The sequence below is a fragment of the Puntigrus tetrazona genome, chromosome 17, assembly GCF_018831695.1.
Source record: "Puntigrus tetrazona isolate hp1 chromosome 17, ASM1883169v1, whole genome shotgun sequence".
NCBI classification, from domain to species: Eukaryota; Metazoa; Chordata; class Actinopteri; order Cypriniformes; family Cyprinidae; genus Puntigrus; species Puntigrus tetrazona.
The window spans coordinates 8,409,449-8,430,672 of NC_056715.1; the positions used below are offsets into that span (position 1 = coordinate 8,409,449).

The 21,224-nt window shown below is 36.7% G+C and overlaps 2 protein-coding genes across 4 annotated transcripts; one reads left to right on the forward strand and one right to left on the reverse strand.

Annotated features, from left to right (window-relative positions):
• Positions 1-1,571: 1,571 nt before the first annotated feature.
• Positions 1,572-13,846, forward strand: si:ch211-63b16.4 (kinesin-like protein KIF3B). Of its 2 annotated transcripts, none has more exons than XM_043263745.1 (22): positions 1,572-1,755; positions 2,579-2,661; positions 2,818-2,909; positions 3,064-3,147; positions 3,238-3,388; positions 3,772-3,845; positions 4,640-4,778; positions 4,908-4,988; positions 5,428-5,459; positions 5,621-5,644; positions 6,325-6,429; positions 6,951-7,030; positions 7,128-7,284; positions 8,018-8,077; positions 8,555-8,726; positions 8,803-9,203; positions 10,770-10,961; positions 11,047-11,142; positions 11,606-11,653; positions 12,021-12,210; positions 12,309-12,441; positions 13,223-13,846. In XM_043263745.1, exons 2-22 carry the CDS (start codon positions 2,598-2,600, stop codon positions 13,353-13,355), a joined length of 2,508 nt encoding a protein of 835 aa, XP_043119680.1. In that variant the 5' UTR covers positions 1,572-1,755; positions 2,579-2,597; the 3' UTR covers positions 13,356-13,846. The 2 variants fall into 2 exon arrangements, with proteins under 2 accessions (XP_043119680.1, XP_043119681.1); XM_043263746.1 differs by having other exon boundaries at positions 8,021-8,077.
• Positions 13,838-19,438, reverse strand: LOC122362320 (protein FAM161A-like). Of its 2 annotated transcripts, none has more exons than XM_043263748.1 (4): positions 17,002-19,438; positions 16,541-16,794; positions 16,241-16,322; positions 13,838-14,875 (listed from the first exon to the last, which is right to left on the reverse strand). In XM_043263748.1, the coding sequence occupies exons 1-4, from the start codon at positions 17,095-17,097 to the stop codon at positions 13,982-13,984; spliced, it is 1,326 nt and encodes a 441-aa protein (XP_043119683.1). In that variant the 5' UTR covers positions 17,098-19,438; the 3' UTR covers positions 13,838-13,981. The 2 variants fall into 2 exon arrangements, with proteins under 2 accessions (XP_043119683.1, XP_043119682.1); XM_043263747.1 differs by having other exon boundaries at positions 16,541-16,809.
• Positions 19,439-21,224: the final 1,786 nt, after the last annotated feature.

Here is a 21,224-nt window from a genome sequence, read left to right on the forward strand (position 1 = left end):
TTATTTCAACCTTTTTGATTCCAAGGCCTTGGGCGCCATTGTCTTGTAACAACACAATAATTATATTTCATAATTCCAGACGTTTTAAGCGTCGCATGTACTTTAGGATTCTTTTTTTTTTAAACCAGTGAATTTATATTAATGAATAAGGATTAAGAAATTTTCTTTTTTTACCTGATGAAATATTTTTGAGCTTTGAGTAGTTCGAAAAATGTGTATTTATGATAAAAAACCCTTTTTAGTAGATGGTTGTATTTTACTGCTTGTTTTGTATCATTTTAAATTCTACTGAGAATCGCTCAAAGGATTTAAATGTTAATATTGTTCCGTCTAAAGTAAAAGTAAAATGGATTGTGTTTATTTCCAACAATAATAATTGCACCCAGGGGTGCCTCTATGATTTCTGGGCCCCCTGTGATCGTGGTTTTAACCTAACCTCTCCCCTATTAAAGTTCCCCCCGTATATACGTTTATGAAATGATAACAGATACATTTTTATCCCTTTGGAGCTAGTTTTAGAGAAAGGATAGATCCGTGGTGAAGTGACACAGTTACACTAGACTGTAAGACACCGAGATACAGAGCATCAGGAATCTGTGCCCTTTGACACTGACACAGCTGGCAATGGCAGCACTAAGCTGTGTCCCATCACTCCTCTCTCTCCCTCTTTGTTTCTCTCGCAGTCCCTGGTACAGTATGAAATACAATGCTATACACTGAGTAATAGTTCTTTGCTCTCATTGTGCGTATACTACATCTTCATTATTCAATTATGCAGGCTCAAATCGAGCAATATTTCTGACAAATGTATTTTGAGGTTATATCAAAAAGTCCATCCACTGGCTCTGTCCCCCCTTGGATATGTGGGACTCCTGTATTGCGTTTGTGCATCAGAAGCTTGAACGTCCCATTTTATGATGCACATTCCTCCTCCAAGCACCTTGTAAAGGAGTAAAGGACGCTGCTGGAGGAGAGGTACAGGGGGTCAAGAGGAACAGCCATAAGCTGTCACACACAAGCATTCCTGACTGGTGCTCCGGCAACGTCTGGGTGTAAAAGAGCGTGGCATGGTTGGAAATACAGCCCTTTATGAATAAACAAATATGGCCATGGTAGTTATTTAAGAAGCAAAGCTTATTCAAAAGTCACATACAGGACAGAACATTCCTGACACATTAAACCACCTTAAAATTATTCTCTGATTTTAGCTCTTCATTTTGCTGCTTTGCTGGTCATATCGGACAGTTTTTAGATGAGTTGGCTGGGGAAATTATCTGTGAGACCGTCGTAAACCGTCAAGAACACCTTCTTATACTGGTTTGTGTGTTTTTGTAAGGCTGTTTTGTTGGGCATTTGAATATAATAAAATGACACTTAGGTACAAATCTGAATGTAATTTGCAGTTTTTTTAGCGGTTCAAAAATGTTTAGATTTTCGGAACGCAGACACGGTCCGAGCGAAGCGTTCACACGCCTCCATGCGCGCGCGTGGATCGCATGAACGCCAATTAAACGGCGCTCGAGACCGCTCGCTCATCCGCGCGACCTGAGGTGAGGAGTGATTAACAACGGGAGCTCTCAAAATATTAAAACAAAAACATGTCAGCAACACTCCAAGTGTGACACTCCAAGCAGCTCTGCAGAGACAGGCTGGTTATCTGGAAGCGGATTTCAAGGTTGTTATTCCAGGAGTAATGTGCTCTGGAGAGACTGTAGCTTGATTTCATGAAGAAACAGCTGAAGCAGTTGAACAGAGGTAGGTCTCTCCATAAATTATCCCACACTGGGTTTTTTACTTGACGATTTGAAGCGCGTTAACTATAGGATCAATTTTTAAGCAAACATTTTTATGTCGTTTTAGTCAATATCAGATTAATTTCAGAATATGTAATAATAATCAGGTACAGTTTACGTAGGCCAACTCTCGCTTATTGTATTTTTTATAGTTTCATCTGTTTTTACGTGTAAATTGTGGTGTTTATCGTACACTTTATGCTGCTGGGTAAAGGTTTAATGTTATTTAAAAGTCATAGGTATTACTGGGATGGTGTTTTGTATTTGTGTGTAGGCTTTGACAGAGTACATTAAATCCAATACAAACATAACGGATTAGTCCTTATTTACCACAATGGTTTCTCAGTATTTTATGGTCATTTCTGACAAACAAATCTTTACTGCATTTAAAAGCAATAGTAATGCTAAAAAAAAACCTAAAATAAAAAAAAAAAAATTATTTTTAACATTCATTCCTGTGAAAATGTAAATTTCCTTAACACAATTACTGTTACATTATATTTTATATATTATATATTTTTTTTACATATTCATACATACATGTTCACACATACAGTATTTTACAATGTGATGAAAGTTTCTTACTTTCTATAAAACCGCTTTACTTTTTTTTGATGATCTGTCTCTGTCTTGCTAAGAAAACAGGTATCAGTCATTAATATGATCATGTCTGGTTAAAATGAAAGCTGCATTATGCTTGAATTTAATTAGTAAATTATTGTTCATGATTATAATCGTGCATCTATATCTCTGTCTTTGTCTACAACATTTATCCAATGGGCAAGACGCCAAAGTTTGAAGAGGATGTCTGCGGCCAAACGCCTAAACACAGAGAGGAGTTTCAGAGTGGTTGTCCGTCTGTGTGCCCGTGAGAACACACACTCACACACGTACATTAAAACAATGCATATAAGCGTCTGCACGACTTTTACTGAAGATTGCGTGTTTACTTTATTTCATTGTATTACCTCATTCCATTGTACTTATCTTGAAACTATTTAACCCACATTTTTCAATTCCTCAGTGAACAGACCAGAACATTCTGTGTCTTTAGATGAACCCAGGGCCTCCATCAAAGTGACACATCTCAACAGAGTAGTTGTTGACACTGGAAGGGTGAGTGTTGATTTGAATGAGATCAAAGATGTCACTTAATTAGATTCACCGTGCTCTTTTGCAAAAAAACAGAACGAAATGATTCAAGTGAAACCAAAGTATGCAATAAAGTCAAGTTGAAGGTGTTTTCAAAATGTTTTTTGTCCTTCTCCAGAGTCACAAGCCTCATATTATAGACCTTGATGCAGTCTTAAATGAGGAGGCATCACAGAGCGATGTTTATGAGTCCACAACAAAGGTTCAAAGAACGTTCACAGCAACACATTAGTACTTAATATATTTTATTTGTGCATTGAGATACTAATCTATCTCTGTCTTTCTGTGCCAGTCTCTGGTCGAGCATCTAATGCAGGGTTATAATGGCTGTGTAATTGTCTATGGCTCTCCGGGCAGCGGGAAAACTCATACCATGCAGGGATGCAGCGTGTCAGCCAAACACAGAGGCATCATTAGCCGCGCTGCTGAGGACATCTTCACCTGTATCAAATCTTCAGGCTGTGGGTTTTAGAAAGTCACATCTTTAAAGGAATAGCTTGTCCAAAAATTAAAATTCTGTCATCATTTACTCACCCTCAAGTAGTTCCTAATCATAGTATTTTTTTTTCCTTCTATGGAAGTCATTGGTGACTCAAACCTTTTTTCAGTATATCTTTGTGTTCAGCAGAACAAAGAAATCAATACAGGTTTGGAACTACTTGAGGGTGAGTAAATAGTGACAGAATTGTCATTTTTGGGCAAATTATTTCTTTAAGATTTCATGTTCTGTTTTAGGTAAGAGATATTTAAAACACATACTGTTTATTGTACATAATAGTACCTGTTCATTACCGTCCTAGAACAATCCTTAATTCAAATCATCCAGCCCCCAAGGCATCTTACTGCAAAGTCAGAGTCTCATTCTACCACATTTTCAATGAAAAGATTTATGACCTATTGGTAAGTATTTGAAGTATAATTACATTACTGCATCAATTAAATCAATTACAATTATTATACATTAATTAATTGGGCAAATAAACCTTTTTTTTTAATTGTATACTTTTATCAGTTCAAGGGAATATTTGAGTTATAAGAACAAAATATTAATTAATATTATTCATCAGCATTATGACATCATAAAGCATGATTCTTATTACAACATTTTAATGTTTTTGGAAGACATCTTAATAAAAATATAAACATTAATATTGTAAAAAAAATTACAATTTAAAATAAGAGTTATGCATTTTAATATATTTAAAAAGTAGTTTCTGTGAAGGCTAAGGAGACATCACTCCAGGCTTTAATGTCACATTATCCTTCAGAAATCAATATGCAGCTGAAAAATTGCTTATAACAGTGCTTGTTAATATTTTTGTGATTTTTTGTTTTTTGTTAAAAATGTATGTATGTAAGTGTATATTCGTATATATACGTATATATATATATATATATATACAAATTAATACATTTATATATATATATATATATATATATATATATATATATATATATATACATACATACATACATATATATATATATATATATATATATATATATATATATATATGTTTTGTTTTGTAATAATTTAAAAGTATTTTGATTAATGCATCCTCGCTACACATTTAAGAAAATTGTACTGTAGGACACCAGTAAATTGCGGCATTTAAAAAAACCTTTGGAATATATGAGACATGTGAAGTCTAAGTGTTCAGATGTTCTTTTGTCTCTCTTCATGATCTTTTCAGGATCCAAAAGGGAGTGAGGTGATCTGGGTGCGTGACAGTGAGGAGGTGGTGCGTCTCGATGGGTTGACGGAGGTGGAGGTGAACTCCGCCCAAGATCTGCTACAGGTGCATCGCCGCGGCTCTGCCCTCAGACACACAGGTTAAGAGCCAGTAACTCAATCTGATCTGATGAGCAAATACTATTTCATTTAAAAATATGAAGATCAGGGTGAACTAAGCTTGCTTTATTAAATCTTTTCATTTGTCACAACTCTCTTACATTCTTCAGGGATTTCAAAGGGAGATTTTTCAAGCCGATCCCACATGGTATTCAACATTGTGGTCATTAACACAATGCTCCAGTCCCCTGGTAGGTGTTTTTATGTTTCCAAAACATATATGTCTTACTAAAGTCTCCCTGAATTGTCTAAACTGTCATTTTTTTTTTTAAATCTTAGATTGAAAAAGATATTATATAAAAAAATGTTATTCATACATGATGCTTCAGGAGAGTTACACTTACAGTCTTTAATATTTTGTTTGTTTTTAATGGGTAACTTAGTCCATTTGTCGGTCAGTTTCTCCCCGCAGTCAACCCCCTACGCATTAGTCAGCTCTAGGAACCTCTGCCTGCAGTCTGATTGTTATTGTAGGGAGATATGAACATACCAGAGCCTCCCACAGGGTCTCCCTGTACCCCCCGCAGTGGTGTGTTGCAAACTCACAATGTCGCGGCGTAATTATGTTCTATTAATACAAATCTGATTAACTACCCTCCCTTCGTGTGTGTATGTGCTTAATGGTTGCAGAGGGAGTTTTGACAGCCAGCAAACTCACTCTGGTAAGATGATAGCATCTTAGACTCCTTTTTTTGGCATGACTGAAATATTAGGTATTCTCTGTGTGAAATACACATTCTTGGCATACTTGTAGTGAGCACCATATTTGTGGATTGATTAAGATTTATGAAACTCACAAAGCACGATTTTTGCTTTTTGTTAGGTGGATCTGGCAAGCTCAGGAAAAGTAAGTTTATGTTACTCTGAGATGTTTTTTTTTGTCAGATCATGATATTTTAGTAAGACATTGATTATAATAGTAAAATATTATGATTATTCTAAAATACTGACCACTGTTTTAACCAAGTTTCCAAGTTGAATTCTGTTTTTAACGTTTACCTAAAGAAAAAAAGTCTTTCTGAACTAATCATTATCAGTGATTGACCATCTTTATGAATGATTCGCCTAAACGCTAATGCCACACATGTCTTAATGATAAAGTCTTTGAATTATTGAATTATTGTTTGATCCAGGCATTAAATGGTGATTTGTCTTTATAATTAAGTCTTTGAATTTCATCTATTTAAATGATTCGTTCAAAATGGTTGATTCAGTTGTAATGTAATAAAACACACAAATCTACAAAATGTTGCTCATAGAGGCACAACAACATGGCTTTGTGTGTAAAGTTTTTTTTTTTTGTTGGTGCACAAATAAGCTGAAACAGTAACTGTATCTATCTGACATGCGATTTTGTCCAGTATTAACTAAAAAGAAATCATGTGATGTTTTTCTGAATATCAGTACTGTTGATTAGCTGCTACAAATGGTCAAGATATTCCAGTTTTGTTATATACTTTAATACAGGTTTGGGTTACAAATAATAGAGTTAAAATTGTAATGTTTACTTTTTCTCTCAACCCCCAGTGTCGTAGTTCTGTGGTTCCTGACATTAGGAGAACTTTTAATGCCACAAATGAAAGCCCACAAGAGACCAAGATGCTGAAACGTTCCCTCACCATATTCGGAAATGTTAGTAATACGTCAGACATGTCAGCAAAAAAAGAGCATGCTTTATCTATTATCACTGTTGTCCTGGTCAGACTAACAGCATTTTTGAAGAGCAGAGTTTGTTTTGAGTATCTCAAGACATACTCCAGTGATTATTTATCAGTCTAAGAGCCCTATCTTAATCATATCAATGTGTTGGCTGCATATGCAGGAAATTAGACACAGGAAATGATCTGTAGGATTACATAGCTTTCCATTTAGGGAAGGGAAGATGTCATGTCACATTAACACAGAAAAATGATTTTTTCTGAATATTGACCTCTTCTTTTGATTATTTACGTTTAGATAATGTGGAGGCCTCTTCTTCCTGATGCGGCCTCTTCTTGTTCTTGTTCTTTTGAAGAAAAAATTCCATAATATGAGAGTCATTTTGGACATAGATTACATTAAAAATGTTTTGATACCTGTCCTGGACTACAGAAATTATACTACAAAAAAGTATTAAAATGCAAAATACAGAAAATCTCACTCCTTTCTTCTAGGTGATTTTTGCTCTCAGCTCTGCAGGGTCCCAGCATGTCCCATACAGAGAATCCAAACTAACCCGAGCTCTTAGAGACTGGTGAGCATCATCAACTCATCATCGCGTGCATTCTCCACTCTCTTCAACATTTGTTGACTGCTTCTGAGTTTGATGTTTATTTTGTCTTCTGGTTTAGTTTGGGAGGAAACTGCCGGACATGTTTGGTGATCACAGTGTCATCTCAGTCATCTTTAATATCTGAAACTCTCAGTTCTCTACAGTTTGCCTCCAGAGCCATGGCTGTTCCTTCAAGACCCATATACACATCTCAGTTACATTACACACCTGAGCAGGTATACACACTCTTCCTAGGAGCATTTTCATTCTGAAAACACATACTTTCAGAATATGCATCACACTTCAACAAATGCTCATACAGTCTTCCCACAATACGACATGTAACTCAACTTAAAAAACCCCCCCAAAAAATTATTGTCCTATAATAATAATAGTCTTTTTACAAATATTTGCTGACAGTTTTAACCCTTTTTACACCTTAAATTTCTTGAACTTTTACTCACACTCAGGCCATACAACATGTAGATAAGTTTGTTTCTTCATTTGTGCATTTTTGAAGAAATTTAGCTTTGCGTCGCTTGCTCACTATTTTATCCTCAGCTTTGAATGGGTTCAAACAACTGATAAACTTTATTGATGGACTGGACTCATGTGGATTTTTGTGATGTTTTTATCAGCTGTTTGGACTCTCATTCTGACAGCACCCATTCGCTGCAGTGGATCCACTGGTGAACTAGTGATATAATGCCAAATTTCTCCAAATCTGTTCTGAAGAAAAGACAAACTCATCTACATTTTAGATGACCTGAGCGTGAGGGTATTTTCAAAAATCTTTAATTTTAAATATAAGTTATAAATAAATAAAATATACATCTTTGGCAGTGACTACACTTTCATATCAAGTCTTACACACACCGCTCTTATCTAATTGTTTTATAAAATCATGTTCATCATCATAAATTATGTAATCTCACAAAAATAAATTTATGTGTGTATTTGAATGGGAAGAAGGACATGAATCACCTGAACAGACAGCAGATTTTACCACCAGTCGGATCTGACAGAAAGGTGAGATTTAAACCCACACACATACACAGCACATATTCACGTAGACATAATTTATAGCTTCACTTTAAACCCTGAATGTGTTTGTATGTCAAGTGCCCTTTTGCAGCTGAGTGAGTCGTAAAGATGAAAGGGGCAACTTTTATTGTGCTCATCAGTTTGACTCTTCATTTGAATAGTTTTGCCTCTAGTGGCCTGTTTCTAAAGTTACAGTATAGTGAGAGAGAACATCATCAGAACACTCTGAGCCAGAAGTGGACAGTGTTAATCTGAATATACAATATACAATGTTTTATTAAGACATTCAGTTTGTCAAGTACATTTTAACTATACAAGTTAAACTAAACAACTATACAAATACCATAAAATTCCCATGGAACAAGCCAGATGGTACGCTAGACATTTAAAGCTTTATTTTAAAAATCATTCACATGAGAAAGTATCTGGTCTGGTATGTTCACGTTTGTCGTTTAATTTCAGCTTCCCAATCTTTTGAGTTCAGTCAGTCCAGTTCAGCTCAGTTCAGGTCACTGTGGAGATGGGCAGGAGCTCAGAACTTTTCTTCCCCAGCTGGAGAAACCAGGACAAATCGAACCACCTGGGCATTACAGTCGCGGATCTCGACCTGGAGATGAGAAAAACAGAGCCGATGGTAACAAACTGCAAATTTTCAAATAAAATCAGTAATCACTTTAAACGCTAACAAGGAACTATTAACTACTTTGCAGGTAGGACCCGCTCCCTGCCCCGTTCCCTCTCCGGGGCAGTTCTCTATGATGCTGGAGGGAAAGAAAGAACTGTAAAGACATCAGAGTTTTCAACTTCACAGCGCCGTTCTGTAGAGAGGTTCTCTACATCTTCTCTTGAACCTTTTTCAGCTCCCTCAGCAGCTGTGGAGTGTCCTAACTGTTCCCGGGAACGAAAGATCAGAGAGGAATATGACAAGATTATCGTTCAGGCTAGGAGAGACAAAGATTCTCTCAGTCAGAAAGTAGCAGAAATGGAGAATGAATTGAGAGCAAGAGCAACACAGGAGAGACCAGAGGGACTGAGCTGGGAAAAGACAAGAGGAGATGAAGAATCTACAAGCAGTACATCTGCAGATGTGGGAGTATTAAAGACTGCAGAGGTACCAGTAATGCGCTAGATTCTGTCATAGTATGTCACTTTGTTCCTATAGAGCAGCGGGTCTTAATTTCAGTCCTGGCGTACACCCACTTTGCATATTTTGCATGTCTCTCTTAGTTAACACACCTGATTCTGATAATCAGCTAGTTAGAAGAGATCTCCGTGCATGAACTGTGTTCCGACTGATATGGTCCCTATACAGTGTTCACTGCTCCCTACACCGTGAAGGGGGAATCCATTTGCGCTGTGCAGCATCTTCACATGGACAAGGGTAAAATATATTCCTTTGTAAATAAATGTGATTTAAATTCATGTCTCGCATGCTTCAGTGCCTTTTGAATGGAACATATATGTTTGCTTTTGAACAAACATTTGAAGCGATAAGAAAATGTGCCAAGCGGGGGTATGCAAGGACTTAAATTGTGAAATCACTGCATTTATCGGATCAAAAATACAGTAAAAATTCTACTATTGTTACATTTTCAGCATTTTTACTTCAGTCTTTAGTGTCACGTGATCCTTCAGAAATCATTCTGATATGCTGATTTGATGCATAAGAAAAATGTATTATTATTCATATTCTGTGCTGCTTAATATTTCTGTGGAAGCCTCCGGATTCTTTGATTAACAGTTCAACAGAACAGCAGTTATTTAAAATAGATAACTTTTTTTACATTCAACCTGGTCTCATAAAAATATGTACCTCCTTTCAAAGTTTCAAAAAGAGGTGTCCACAGAGTGGTGCTAAAGCATAGGTTCATTGTGTAAACCCTAGCTCATTATATTACATTGATATTGATATGAATTGCGGTGGTTCAAAATTTAAATATTCATGGGCTGTTTCTAAAAGTTAATGCTCTTCGTGTAGGACCCGATAGTGTTAACAAATGCAAAACTGATATAAAAATGCATTTGTTGACGCAACCGTGCCATTTCAACTTCCTTTAGTGCAGATTTGAACTGTTTTGTCGAACCATAAGTTACACAGGATTTGAACCGGAGCTCCTCACCTCCAGTATAGCTACCGAACAAACCTACCGTCTTTGAAAACACAGATATGACGTTGTATATGTGAGATGCTAACATTAAAAAGCATCAGTTTTCAAATATAAGCATATCAATATTGTTTTGAAATCATAAATCACATTCTTCAAGTAATTGTGCAAAAAATTACGCTTTATTAATCAAAACTTTGTAAATCTTTGTGAAGAGGAATAAAAGGTGTCAGAGTTTTGCTGCCTCTAGTATTCATTTCTTTTATAAAACTGATATTTTCTTGCATCCTTAAATGTAGAAAGAGTTTATAATAAAAATAGAAAATTAATAGCAATAGAATAAAAAACCTTAAATGAAAATAACAAATAAGTTACTCAGTTATGTAAAAGTGGAGTTAAATAAACAGGTAAATATTTGTTAATGTTTTGACATTTATATTTTAAGAAAGATGGTAATTTTGTGATTTCGTCTGTGTGCCATTTTCAACACCAACCTATAGATTAAAATGCAAATTGTATGTTTTGTGCCATAGACAGTGTTGAGTACAGTAATGTCTCTGCCTGTCCCTTAGGTGTGTTTGCAAACAGAAGCAGAGGAGCTGAGAACAGAGCTGAGCTCATGTCGTGAAAGAGAGAAAATGCTGACACAAACGCTGCTCTCTGAGAGAGAGAGACTGACCCAGGACGTCCAGAAACTGCTCACACAGCTCAACAGCACCAGAGAGAGAAACAGCCAGCTTGTGTCAACCCATAACAACCAGCGGGTACAGATCACATACAGCCTACCAATGTTGAGTTTTAGGACATCTGTTTGATTATGTGAACGTGATATTATTGTGCTTTTTGTAGGAGAGCTTGTTAGCAGAACTACAGACCAGCAGAGAAGAGCTCAAAAGATTTCAAGAGAGTGTGTCTCTTTCGCTCAGCCAGCTCAAGACTGAAAAGGTTTCATGTTTCATTCTGTCCTTATAATCTTAAAGTATTATTCAGTTATTTTAGACTTTTTCTTAAGGTCATCTTCTACAGATCTTTCTACAGAAACAATACACCATTACCAAACCATTACCAAAGAAGTGTGTAATTTCGGTGTTTCCACCGACACCAAAATAGTAACTTCAAACAGTTTTATAAATGCTCCTCCTGTGGCATCGGTTAGTCAAACATAGTCTCACCTCGAAACTCACACCATAGTTTGAGTCAGTGTTACATTGTGTCATTGGGAAGCTTTAAACTATTTATTTTTTTTACACTTTTTGGAAAAATCAGCCTACACGTTGCTTACTTTCAGATGTCTCTGGATATTTATAGAATAATCATAAATGTTGAAAAAACTGGAGAATGTAAAACTAGATGTGTATTACCCTTTATTTGTAGTTTAAGTGAATTTCAGTTTAATTTCATTTTACAGGTTGAACTGATGACACACTTAGAGGACACAAAAAGTTCCTATGAAAAGGTAACGAGTTGGTAGGATTTGTTTATGTTTTTGAAAGAAAAATAACCAGGTCTGCATCTAAATGACAAACAATATAAAATTGTAATATTGTAAAATATTATTACAGTGTCTTTAGGAATAATTTAATTATCCTTGTGATGGCCAAGCTACATTTTTAGCAGCGGTTACATGTGTTACATGATTCATCCATTCTTATCAATATTGAAAATATTTTTGCTGATTAATTTAACATTTTTATTTTATTAGTTTTTTGGAAACTTAATTTTTATTATTTCTAAAAACATTGTTTATTTTAGTTAAAAGAGCAGTAACGCAAGTAAACAAAAGATGTTTATGTTCTGCTTATGTATGCATGCTACTTCTGCAGGTGTGCTTGGAAAATGCTGGTTTGAGACAGAAACTCAAGTCATTTCTGAGGGAGATCAGCTCGGCACCGTTCACAGAATTAGGCAGTCCAGATACAAAGACTTCTCACTCTCACGCTGTCACCACGAACACCGAGATGATTGTCGTCTCACACCATGTGTCTCAGCAGTGTCCTGCAGGTGTCACACAAGGCAATGATCCATATATTCTCCTTTATATCTTTTGAAAAAAACGTTCATTATTCAGTATTCCTTTTAATGTTTAAGGTGTTGTTTTGTCATGCCAACAGGAAGTGAATGCTGCTTTAGTCAGTGCGAAGAGGTTCAGCATCCTGAGGAGGAGTTTACAGAAAAGTCTGAAACCACAAACAACAGCAACTGTGAACAGCCTCTTTATAAACCTCAAAACCTCTACAAGCAGTTGTGAGCATCCGGTTTTTTTTTTGGTTGTTTTGCATGTTTGTCACACTTTAATGTTTCAGATTAAACACATTTAAATATTACTCGGTGGAAGATAATACAGGGGGAAATAAAATCCAAACCCAAATGGCCCTGTGTGAAAAAGTGCTTGCTTCCCAAACCTAATAACTGGTTTGGCCACCCTTAGCAGCAACACTCATGGCCCACTCATCTTTGCAGAATTGTTGTAATTCAGCCACATTGGGGGGTTTTAAACATAAACTGCCTTTTTAAGGTCATGCCACATCATCTCAATAGGATTCAGGTCATGACTTCGGTCTAGGTCACTCCAAAGTCTTAGTTTTTGCTTTTCTTCGGCCATTCAGAGTTGGACTTGCTGGTGTTTTTTGGATCATTGTCCTGCTGCAGAACACAAGTTCTCTTCAGTCTAAAGTCACGAACAGCCATTGCGAGTCATTGCCCTACAAGATTTTTTTGGTGTGGCAGTAATCAGGCCTGGGTGTGGTTAGAGAAATTGAACACAAGTATGATAAACCACACTTAGGTTTTTTCACACAGAGCAATATGGGTTTGGATTTTGTTTTGCCTTCATAATAAAATTCATGTAAATACTACATTGTGTTTACTTGTGTTATCTTTATCTAAATTTGTGTGATGATCTGAAACATTGAAGTGTGTCAAACATGCAAAAATAAGAAAAATTCCAACACTTTTTCACACCATAGTATGTGCATGACATTTGATTGTCAGAGTTTATGTGGTTGGTTCTGTGTTGTTTCTGCAGGAGGAGGGAGCACAGTCTGTTACTGGATGTGATGCTGGTTTTGTACAGAAGAGAGTGGTTTCTGCAGGACGCCATTCCATATGTCAGACGTACTCTCAGGAAGTGTGGACTGAGGCCTGAGGATATAGACTAAAGGCTGTACTTGTGTGTGAGTCAATGAGGGATGTGAAGAGTAAAAGTTATCCTGTAAGGTTAATCTTTCCACCTTTGTATTTAGCCCTGTATAGTACATATGAATACCTTAAAGGTACATATTAGTACTTTTAAGTACATATTATTAAATAAAATGTAGAGATTAGTAACATTTGCAAGGGTACTGCCCCAATGATCTTTTAAATTTTTTTAAATTATTTTTTCATAATTATATAATTTTTTAAATTAAAGTTTTAATTAATTGATAAAGAAGCATTCATATTTCGAAAGCACTGTAAAAAATATATATTTTAGTTGAACATAGAACCCTAAAACTGATATGATAATATACTTCACTTAACTAAAGAAACATTAAAGAAAAAGCACTGCTAATAAAGTAATGAACCTGACATCCGAAGTCATTTCAAGTTATTCAGTGCAATAATTTGAAAATGAATTCAGTCAAGACGAGACATGTAATAGAAATTAATAAATCGGTTTTTAACTTTATTTATTGTTTACATGATTTTATTTCTCCAAAGTAATACAAGGAAAAAACAAAACAATATCTGTTTCTATAGAGTTATAGTACTGATGATATATTTTGTAATGTAGGCTGCTTCAGATTTAAACACTGATGTAGTCACTCTTGCAGGTGTTCAGGGGTTCTTGCGTGTGGCATAGGCTGGTTCTGCGTAGGGGATGAAAGTAGGACCAGTCTTTGTCTCTTTCCCTGTTCCTCTTTCTCTCTATCTCTTCCTCCACCTGCAATGCAGCCTTGTTCTTCCATTTCCTGAGGTTGCTGCTGCAGCGTGATATATCTGTGCTCTGTGGCCTTGAAAATTCATCATCATACTCATTCTCGGTCTCTTCTCCCTCCTCCAGTGTGTCACCCAGAATGCTAGGAGGCAACGCTGAGCTTCTGTGATTCAGATGAACTGCCTCGTATATCTGGCAGGTTGGTGAGGTGGGCCTATATAAAGATCTCGGTACGGGTCTGGCTTTGAATGCCCTTCGTTCTGTTTTGGGAGTCAGGTTATTTAGCTCATCCGCTAGTTTTTTCTCTCTTTTCTTTCGCTCTCTTTCAATGAAGCTAAATTGCTGTTGCGGAAGAGGTGGGGATTGGCCTTGGGTGCCTTGTTTGTGTTGGTTTCCATGGTGATCCATTTGGTTGATTTGATTAGACTTTTGCCGCTGGAGCTTATTTGGGCTCTTATTGATGATGTCATAGAAGAGCAAATAAGTGGAGGGGGGGGCTGGTTTAGCGCGAAACTTTTTGCTACATTCTTTAAGCTCGTCCAGTTCTTTCTTCAGTCTCTCATTTTCCAGCTCCATCTCAGAGCGGGTTTTCACATTGCGCCGTTTGCGATCCTCTTCGCGAAGCATCATGCGAAACGGTTTGGGAATGGTTATTTTGGAATTCTGTCTCAGGCTGTCCATGCCCTGATTGGCTGCACTGAGAGATGAGTTCTGCTGAGAGTGAGACAACTTCCTTTGCTCCTCCAAGGAGTTCTGCCGAGCCTGCATTGGAAGAAATTCAAATTAAATTTTATATTTTTATACTGTTTTCTGCAACTCTTTGTACATTTCGATCTTAAATGGAGTTTTGATTTTTAAATCAGTACAAAAAATGGTCAAAATAATATGCGATGTGACTTTGTTTTAAGTGTGCAGTGCATAGATATCTAATGGGTATCGAGGGTTAGTAATTTTTTATATTTTTGTTTTCTTTGCTCTCAAAACTATTTTTATAGCGGCATAAAATTATGGTCGATGGTCGATTTATGGTCGATGTCACATGCATAACTGACGACTGACTATGTTATTGATGACTTTATTACCTTTCTGGGCCTTGAATGTGGTAGTTTCACTGTCTAAACAGGGTCAGAAAGCTCTTTTATCAAAAATATCTTGTTTGGTGCTATGAAGATGAATGAAGGTCTTGAAATGCCATGAGCATAAGCAATTCATAACATCAAAATTAAGAATTTTAATTTTAGAGCAAACTGTCACTTTAAGAATTATAATTTAGACCAGTGGTTCTCAACTAGAGAATCTCAGCAAACGTCCAGGGCCAAACATAAATATTTAAGATATGTAGCTAGCTTGATAAAATTACACTTTTAAAATAATGTACCAAATTAAATTGGTATAATATTTTTAAGTTTGTTTATATTATAACAGAAATGTATGTCAGCTTATTTTACTCAATTTCATTGATTTCAGTATTTTCCCTAAATTACATTATCAGCATACCACTCTCACAGAAATTTAGTTTTTAATATTTACATGAATTTCAGAATGCCAGTATTTATTTTGTTCCCCTTTTGCTTAAATGACATCAATACTATAATAGAATATCTTCACAAGTTTGTATGACACCTGACCTAATGATCATATACCTAAAGAGGATCTTGTGCTTAAGTGGACCCAAGATCATCTTATGATCGGTACAAAAGTGGTTCACATGATTAATGTTACAAATTTGCTTACTCTATTAATGACATTAACACTGAGCAGTGAACAAACACTGAACAAACTGAACAGTGTGGGTCTCTCAGCTCTCCCTGCTAAAACCACAAAGCATTTAAAAGTAACCGTGTCCTGACTCATAATGGTATTTCAGTGGAAACTGTCTCTGTTTTTTTATAGACAGTAAAAGTTAGTTGCAAAGGCCAGAGAATGTTGCTGATTAAATTTAAGCTAGTTATTAATTTGAGGGGTTTTGTAATGCACATACTTGATATGTATCCAAATCAACCTTCAGGTTAAATCCTGGGTTTTTTTTTTCAAGTACCTAATACAGCTTGTCTTTTTTCAGAGAGTGTTAAAATATTTGATGAAAAAAAATCCTTGAGTAACTCAGCTCCAGGTTCACTCACTGACCTTTAACTTCAGAGGAGAAACACCATTCTTCAGATGGCCCACTGAAGCCTTTCTCCCAATCTGGATGAGCTCCACCTGTTCACTAATGCAAGAGGTCAAGGAAAAAACACCATGGGTGTAATCTGAGGTTTTTAAGATACAAATGAGTGAAGAAAGCACATTACAATTAATATAAGCCATCAGTTTCAACAAGTAGTTGAATGTTTGAAAATATAATTTATTTCGAATTGCATTAAAATGGCAGTGAGATTTATTTCAACGTATTTTCCATGTTCTGTTTAGCTCATTTGACTCGCACACCTCTCTGTATCTTCTCCATTTTGTCTCCAGCAAGCAATAAGCTGTTTTTCTCTCTGACCAGGTTTGTTTTGGCTCAGGTAGACTTTTTCCAGCTCAGCGATGTTTCTCAGGTGTTCTCTCTTTAGCTCGTCTAGTTTGGTGTAGTATTCCTGTTTGGAGAACACAGGTCCCTGCAGATGAGGGGCTGCACATGGCTGCCCGTAGTCAACATCAGAAAGAGAACTCAAGTCGCACGCCGAGGTGTCCCCTTCAGACTGCAGCTCACACACCCGAGAGACCAAAAGCAAACAAACCGTAAGCAAACTACTGTCCAAATGGTAAATTGAAACCAAAAATGTTACAGTCAAGTATAAAAAAGTATACCCAGTGAGTCTTCCATTACAGAGTTTATATCAGTTCACCTTAAAAATGTTTAATTATGAGGTGAATTAGTCTTTTATATTGTACATTCAGATATCTACCTCTGTGTGATGAACAATATCATTGAGGGAGCACGAATAATCCTTCTCCTCTCCAAACATAGCCTGAAGTTCACTCGGCTGCAGCCTCGCGGTCATGGTCCAGGTGCTTTATTCTTCGGTGAATCTGCTTTCATATAGCTTCAGATAAGTATTTCTCTGCTCCCTTTCGCGTCTTGATTTCGTTAGCTCCTCTCGTAGGTGAGGGACCGCCACACTGCAGTAGGTCAGGATTTCTTACCACACATTTAGATGTGCCAATCACAGTTCATCCCTGTGGATAAGCCCCTAAGGGTCACGATTTAGAGGCCCACGCCTGTTCACCATATGTCCCATATATTCTTTAAACCCCCGATTTACACCTTCAAATGTGATTTGAAGTGAACCGTCCTATTCCAAACCTCAAATTAGATTTAGAGCTTAACAACAACTTCAATTACAATGCAGGTCCAGAAATGTGAAAGGGTTTAGCTAAAGATTTCTTCATTTAGTTATTTTTTTGTCACAGAAAGGTGCAGCATCTTGCGATTTGCAATTTTTATTTCTCACGATTATGACAAATGCAACTTACTTTTTCATAATTGCACCTTTTCTCATTGTTGAGGCTTGGCATGCCAATATTGTTACTTTATGCATTATAAATGTTGCTTGATAAGTGGTACTTTCTTTTTTTAAAACTTAACTCTCCATGACTTCCATCTGAAACGGTTTGCCTAGTGAATACATGTGTTTGCTTGTGCTGTTGAACTCTGTGTGTATGTGTTAAGGGTTAATCAGTTTACTGTTGAAACCTGTGTCCGCACTCACAGCTAACCTACACCTGACACCTCAACCTGCCAAGCCATCTGTTCCACAAATAATAACAAACACATGCACACAACAACCTAATTACTAGACTAAATCTGACACCCTACCATTTACTGGACAGGCTTAGCACAATGCCATCTATGTCCATTGTCTTTTCTCTGTAATTCGCTCTTAACTGAGATTTCCAGATTGTCAGCCGCTCTGTCCAAACACAAAGCTTCCTTTACACAGCTGAGAGAATTTGTGGTATATGTATTTGTGGGGCCGAAGATGAATTTCCACAAGTGTGGACAATACATTTCTTTTCTATTTTCCAGAAGGGGGCGTTGTTGTTCTTAAGTAGTCAAGCTGATTTTGAGATTTGCGAGGTGGAAATGATGCAAAGGGCAAAAAAGGACAAATTTTAGGCCCTGTAATATGTAGGGATGAATACACTTTGTGAAATGTCTATCAGTATTAGATCAAAGAGGAAATTTGCCTCACTAGTCTATTTATTGCAGCATTACTCTTACGCGTGTGCACCTCTCATGAAGCAATCCATGTAATTATGAGCGCAGTTAGGCTTCAAATTCAGCTGTTAGTTTCACCTTCCTTCCTCCCTTCACTTCCCTAAATTTGTCAAATCACACTTGCGTAAGCGTGACCTATAATCACAAGTTCCTCACACCAATGCTCTCATACAAATGTGTGAGAAAGTTTTCCTTCGGAGGTCATATAATCCAGAGTACATAAGTCAATGATTAGCTACATGCCTTACTCGAGGTCAGCTATGAATAACGGAAAGTTACAGAATGTGTTGATAGGCTAGTGTGGCTGAAAATGTCCTGACCCAGAAGAGCAGTTCGTAGACACACAGTCATTCTGAAGTCTGGTATCATAATGAGGTGTCTCCTTCTCCTCCTCAAGCATTGCCTGGGTGGAGTGTCACCGTTACGTCACGTGTGCTCTTGGACAAGACTGTGATTTTCTTGTTCTGATCTGGATATGAAAGAGCCCTGTGTTCTGTAAAAGGACAGTTTGTGTAAACAAGTCTTGCTCCCGCTGTAGCCAAACATGCATGAATGCGTGTGTTTAACTTGGAAGTGCTAGTGTGTCACAGGAGAGTCAAGATCTCACTCTCTGCTATAAATGTGTGGGGTCAGAAAGCGCTGAAATGCTTTTATGCAAGGAAAAATATCTAAAAAGTCTTAAAACGTGTACTTGTTATATGAAAAAAGGTCCACAATATAATTTAACATAACATTTTTTTAGGATTATTTTAATCATGGTATGTATACAAGCTTCTTAACTTTTAATTTAGATAACTAGAGATCTACATTTACGTTGTTTTAAGAAAAAACCGTAACATTATTTTTTTAGATGTTTCGTTTTCATTGTAATTGTTTAGTTTTAGTAGCTATTAAACTTAGTTTAAACATTTTATTTCAGTTGGAAAGCAACATTTCTAATCTGTGTGTTATGCTTGTGTTGTGATTTACAGGAAATCAGTGGAATTTTAACTTCGTGAAATATTCATTTATAGCAAGATACAAATGATATGTGCACAGTTTCTTGTTTAGAACATTTATGTTTGTAATGGAAAACAGGACTTAAATGCTTTGCAGTGAGGGTACTGTAATTTCCCCTGCAGCCACAGAAAAGCACACGCTGCTCATGCTGGATGCTTGAGGTTCAGCAGAATTCTCCTTCCTGTTCTGTTCAAAACCACATCAAAGGGAAGTGTTCAAGAAACCTACAAGAATGAAAACTGAAAGAGAAGTTGCGCGCAAGTATATCGTGAATCATTGTCTCTCGCGCACACTTTCTTATATGTTATTCTTTCCTTTCTCACTCTTATCATAACTTCCTCTCTCACATGACCTGTCGTGCCTTCCTTCAGATTGCCATTTTTGCGATTTATATTCTCCTGACAATCTCTCCTCGTGGTTAGACTTATGCAGTTGGATAAAAACCGGCTTCACGTAATTGCGTAATTGTGTTCTGGTGTAATTTTGTCCGGTTACTCTAAGAACACAGGCTTCCTTTATTTTCCAGATTTAATCAGCGCTCTAGATCTCAGAAGGGCCTTTTCTTTCCTCTACTCTCTCTTCTTGATAATTTCCATGCTGCTTCATTTTCTGAGGTGCATACTGAAAAACAAAAACCAAACCTTGAACCTCTTTGTGTAATTCTTCTCCATTCCTCTGTGATTCCATTGAGAGGAGACTCTGAAGGGAGCTTGTTCTCTGCCTTTCAGGTGTGTGTAGTCTGTTGGTTCCATAAATAGTGTCTTGCATTTCTGCTTATCTTGTGTAGCAAGCATTTAAGAACAAATCAATCCTGGTCAAGAGTCTGTGAGGAGATTTCATCTGGCTGAGAGTGAGATCAAGGTCTGAAGCCTTTTGTTTTTTATAGCTGGAGAAAGAAGTCTGGACAAAGTAAACAGTGAGTGAACTACTGCGCTCCTTCCTCTTCCTCTCGCTCTCTTTGTCTATGGAACATTACCAATCTTCCAAGCCTGTGTTTACATGTCTGCTGGAAGTTAAATGGCTTATATTTATGTGCTCGCTCTCGTTTCACAGTACAGAGATCGTGTTTCGCAGGAGATGAGATGGAAGACAGAAAGCAGAAGGGAGGTGCTGTGTAAAGTTCATTGTTCACCTATAAAACCCTATCAGAAATCCTTTTGTTGCCTAATATTCTTTATAGGGATTTGGTGCAGAAATCCCTTTGTGTATAATGCAAACTTGGGATGTTAGGATTCTGGGATTTTCTGTTTATTTATAGGGCAGTCATCTTTGTAAAACATGTGATCTCAATCTTGTAGGCCTGCTCATTATGAAATATTTGAATAGCCTCATTTTTTTTAATGACCTAATTTTATACCTCATGAGACTTAATGCCTTTCTTAGGACTGTTTAATAAGTCAACTTGGTAGTTGCATTTAAGTTACAGTTTATTATATGGCAAATACACATTTAACAAAATGAGTGTTTTTCAAAATGAATTTTTGCCTAATTTACTAGGATAGGAACGTTTATGACATAGGAAGTCCTTGAGCCAGGGCGCTATATGTCCAACACAAAATAATAGTTGCTAAAGATTTGCACAATATATGTAGCTTGTATTGCATTTCTTGCATGTCTTTCTGCGCATGCACAAGATACCTGCAAGACAAAGATGAGCTACGACTGACCCTTCTCAAAAACCCTCCCTCCTTAGACACTGTTGCTATGTCTGGTAAGCCACGCTGCTCTCACGCTACACATCATGTTCTCATGCAGTAAAAAACACAATTCAGAGCAAAGAGGAAACTGACAACACACTGATAGAACAGAGTAGGTTACTTCTGATAGGAGCCAAAGTCTTAGTTTTCAAATTTTATCAACATCAGAATGTATTTTATTTCAACAAAAGGTAATCTGCTCACCTGTCTGATT

Bases quoted from the DNA above. Each gene is read 5' to 3' on its own strand.
- si:ch211-63b16.4 (XM_043263745.1), top strand. From the start codon at position 2,598: ATGTCTGCGGCCAAACGCCTAAACACAGAGAGGAGTTTCAGAGTGGTT. The intron at 7,285-8,017 runs GTATACACACTC...TTGAATGGGAAG, and splicing joins TACATTACACACCTGAGCAG to AAGGACATGAATCACCTGAA. The intron at 11,654-12,020 runs GTAACGAGTTGG...CTACTTCTGCAG, and splicing joins CAAAAAGTTCCTATGAAAAG to GTGTGCTTGGAAAATGCTGG.
- LOC122362320 (XM_043263747.1), bottom strand. From the start codon at position 17,097: ATGACCGCGAGGCTGCAGCCGAGTGAACTTCAGGCTATGTTTGGAGAG. The intron at 16,810-17,001 runs GTAGATATCTGA...TTGGTCTCTCGG, and splicing joins ATATTGTTCATCACACAGAG to GTGTGTGAGCTGCAGTCTGA. The intron at 16,323-16,540 runs GTGTGCGAGTCA...CTCTTGCATTAG, and splicing joins AATGGAGAAGATACAGAGAG to TGAACAGGTGGAGCTCATCC.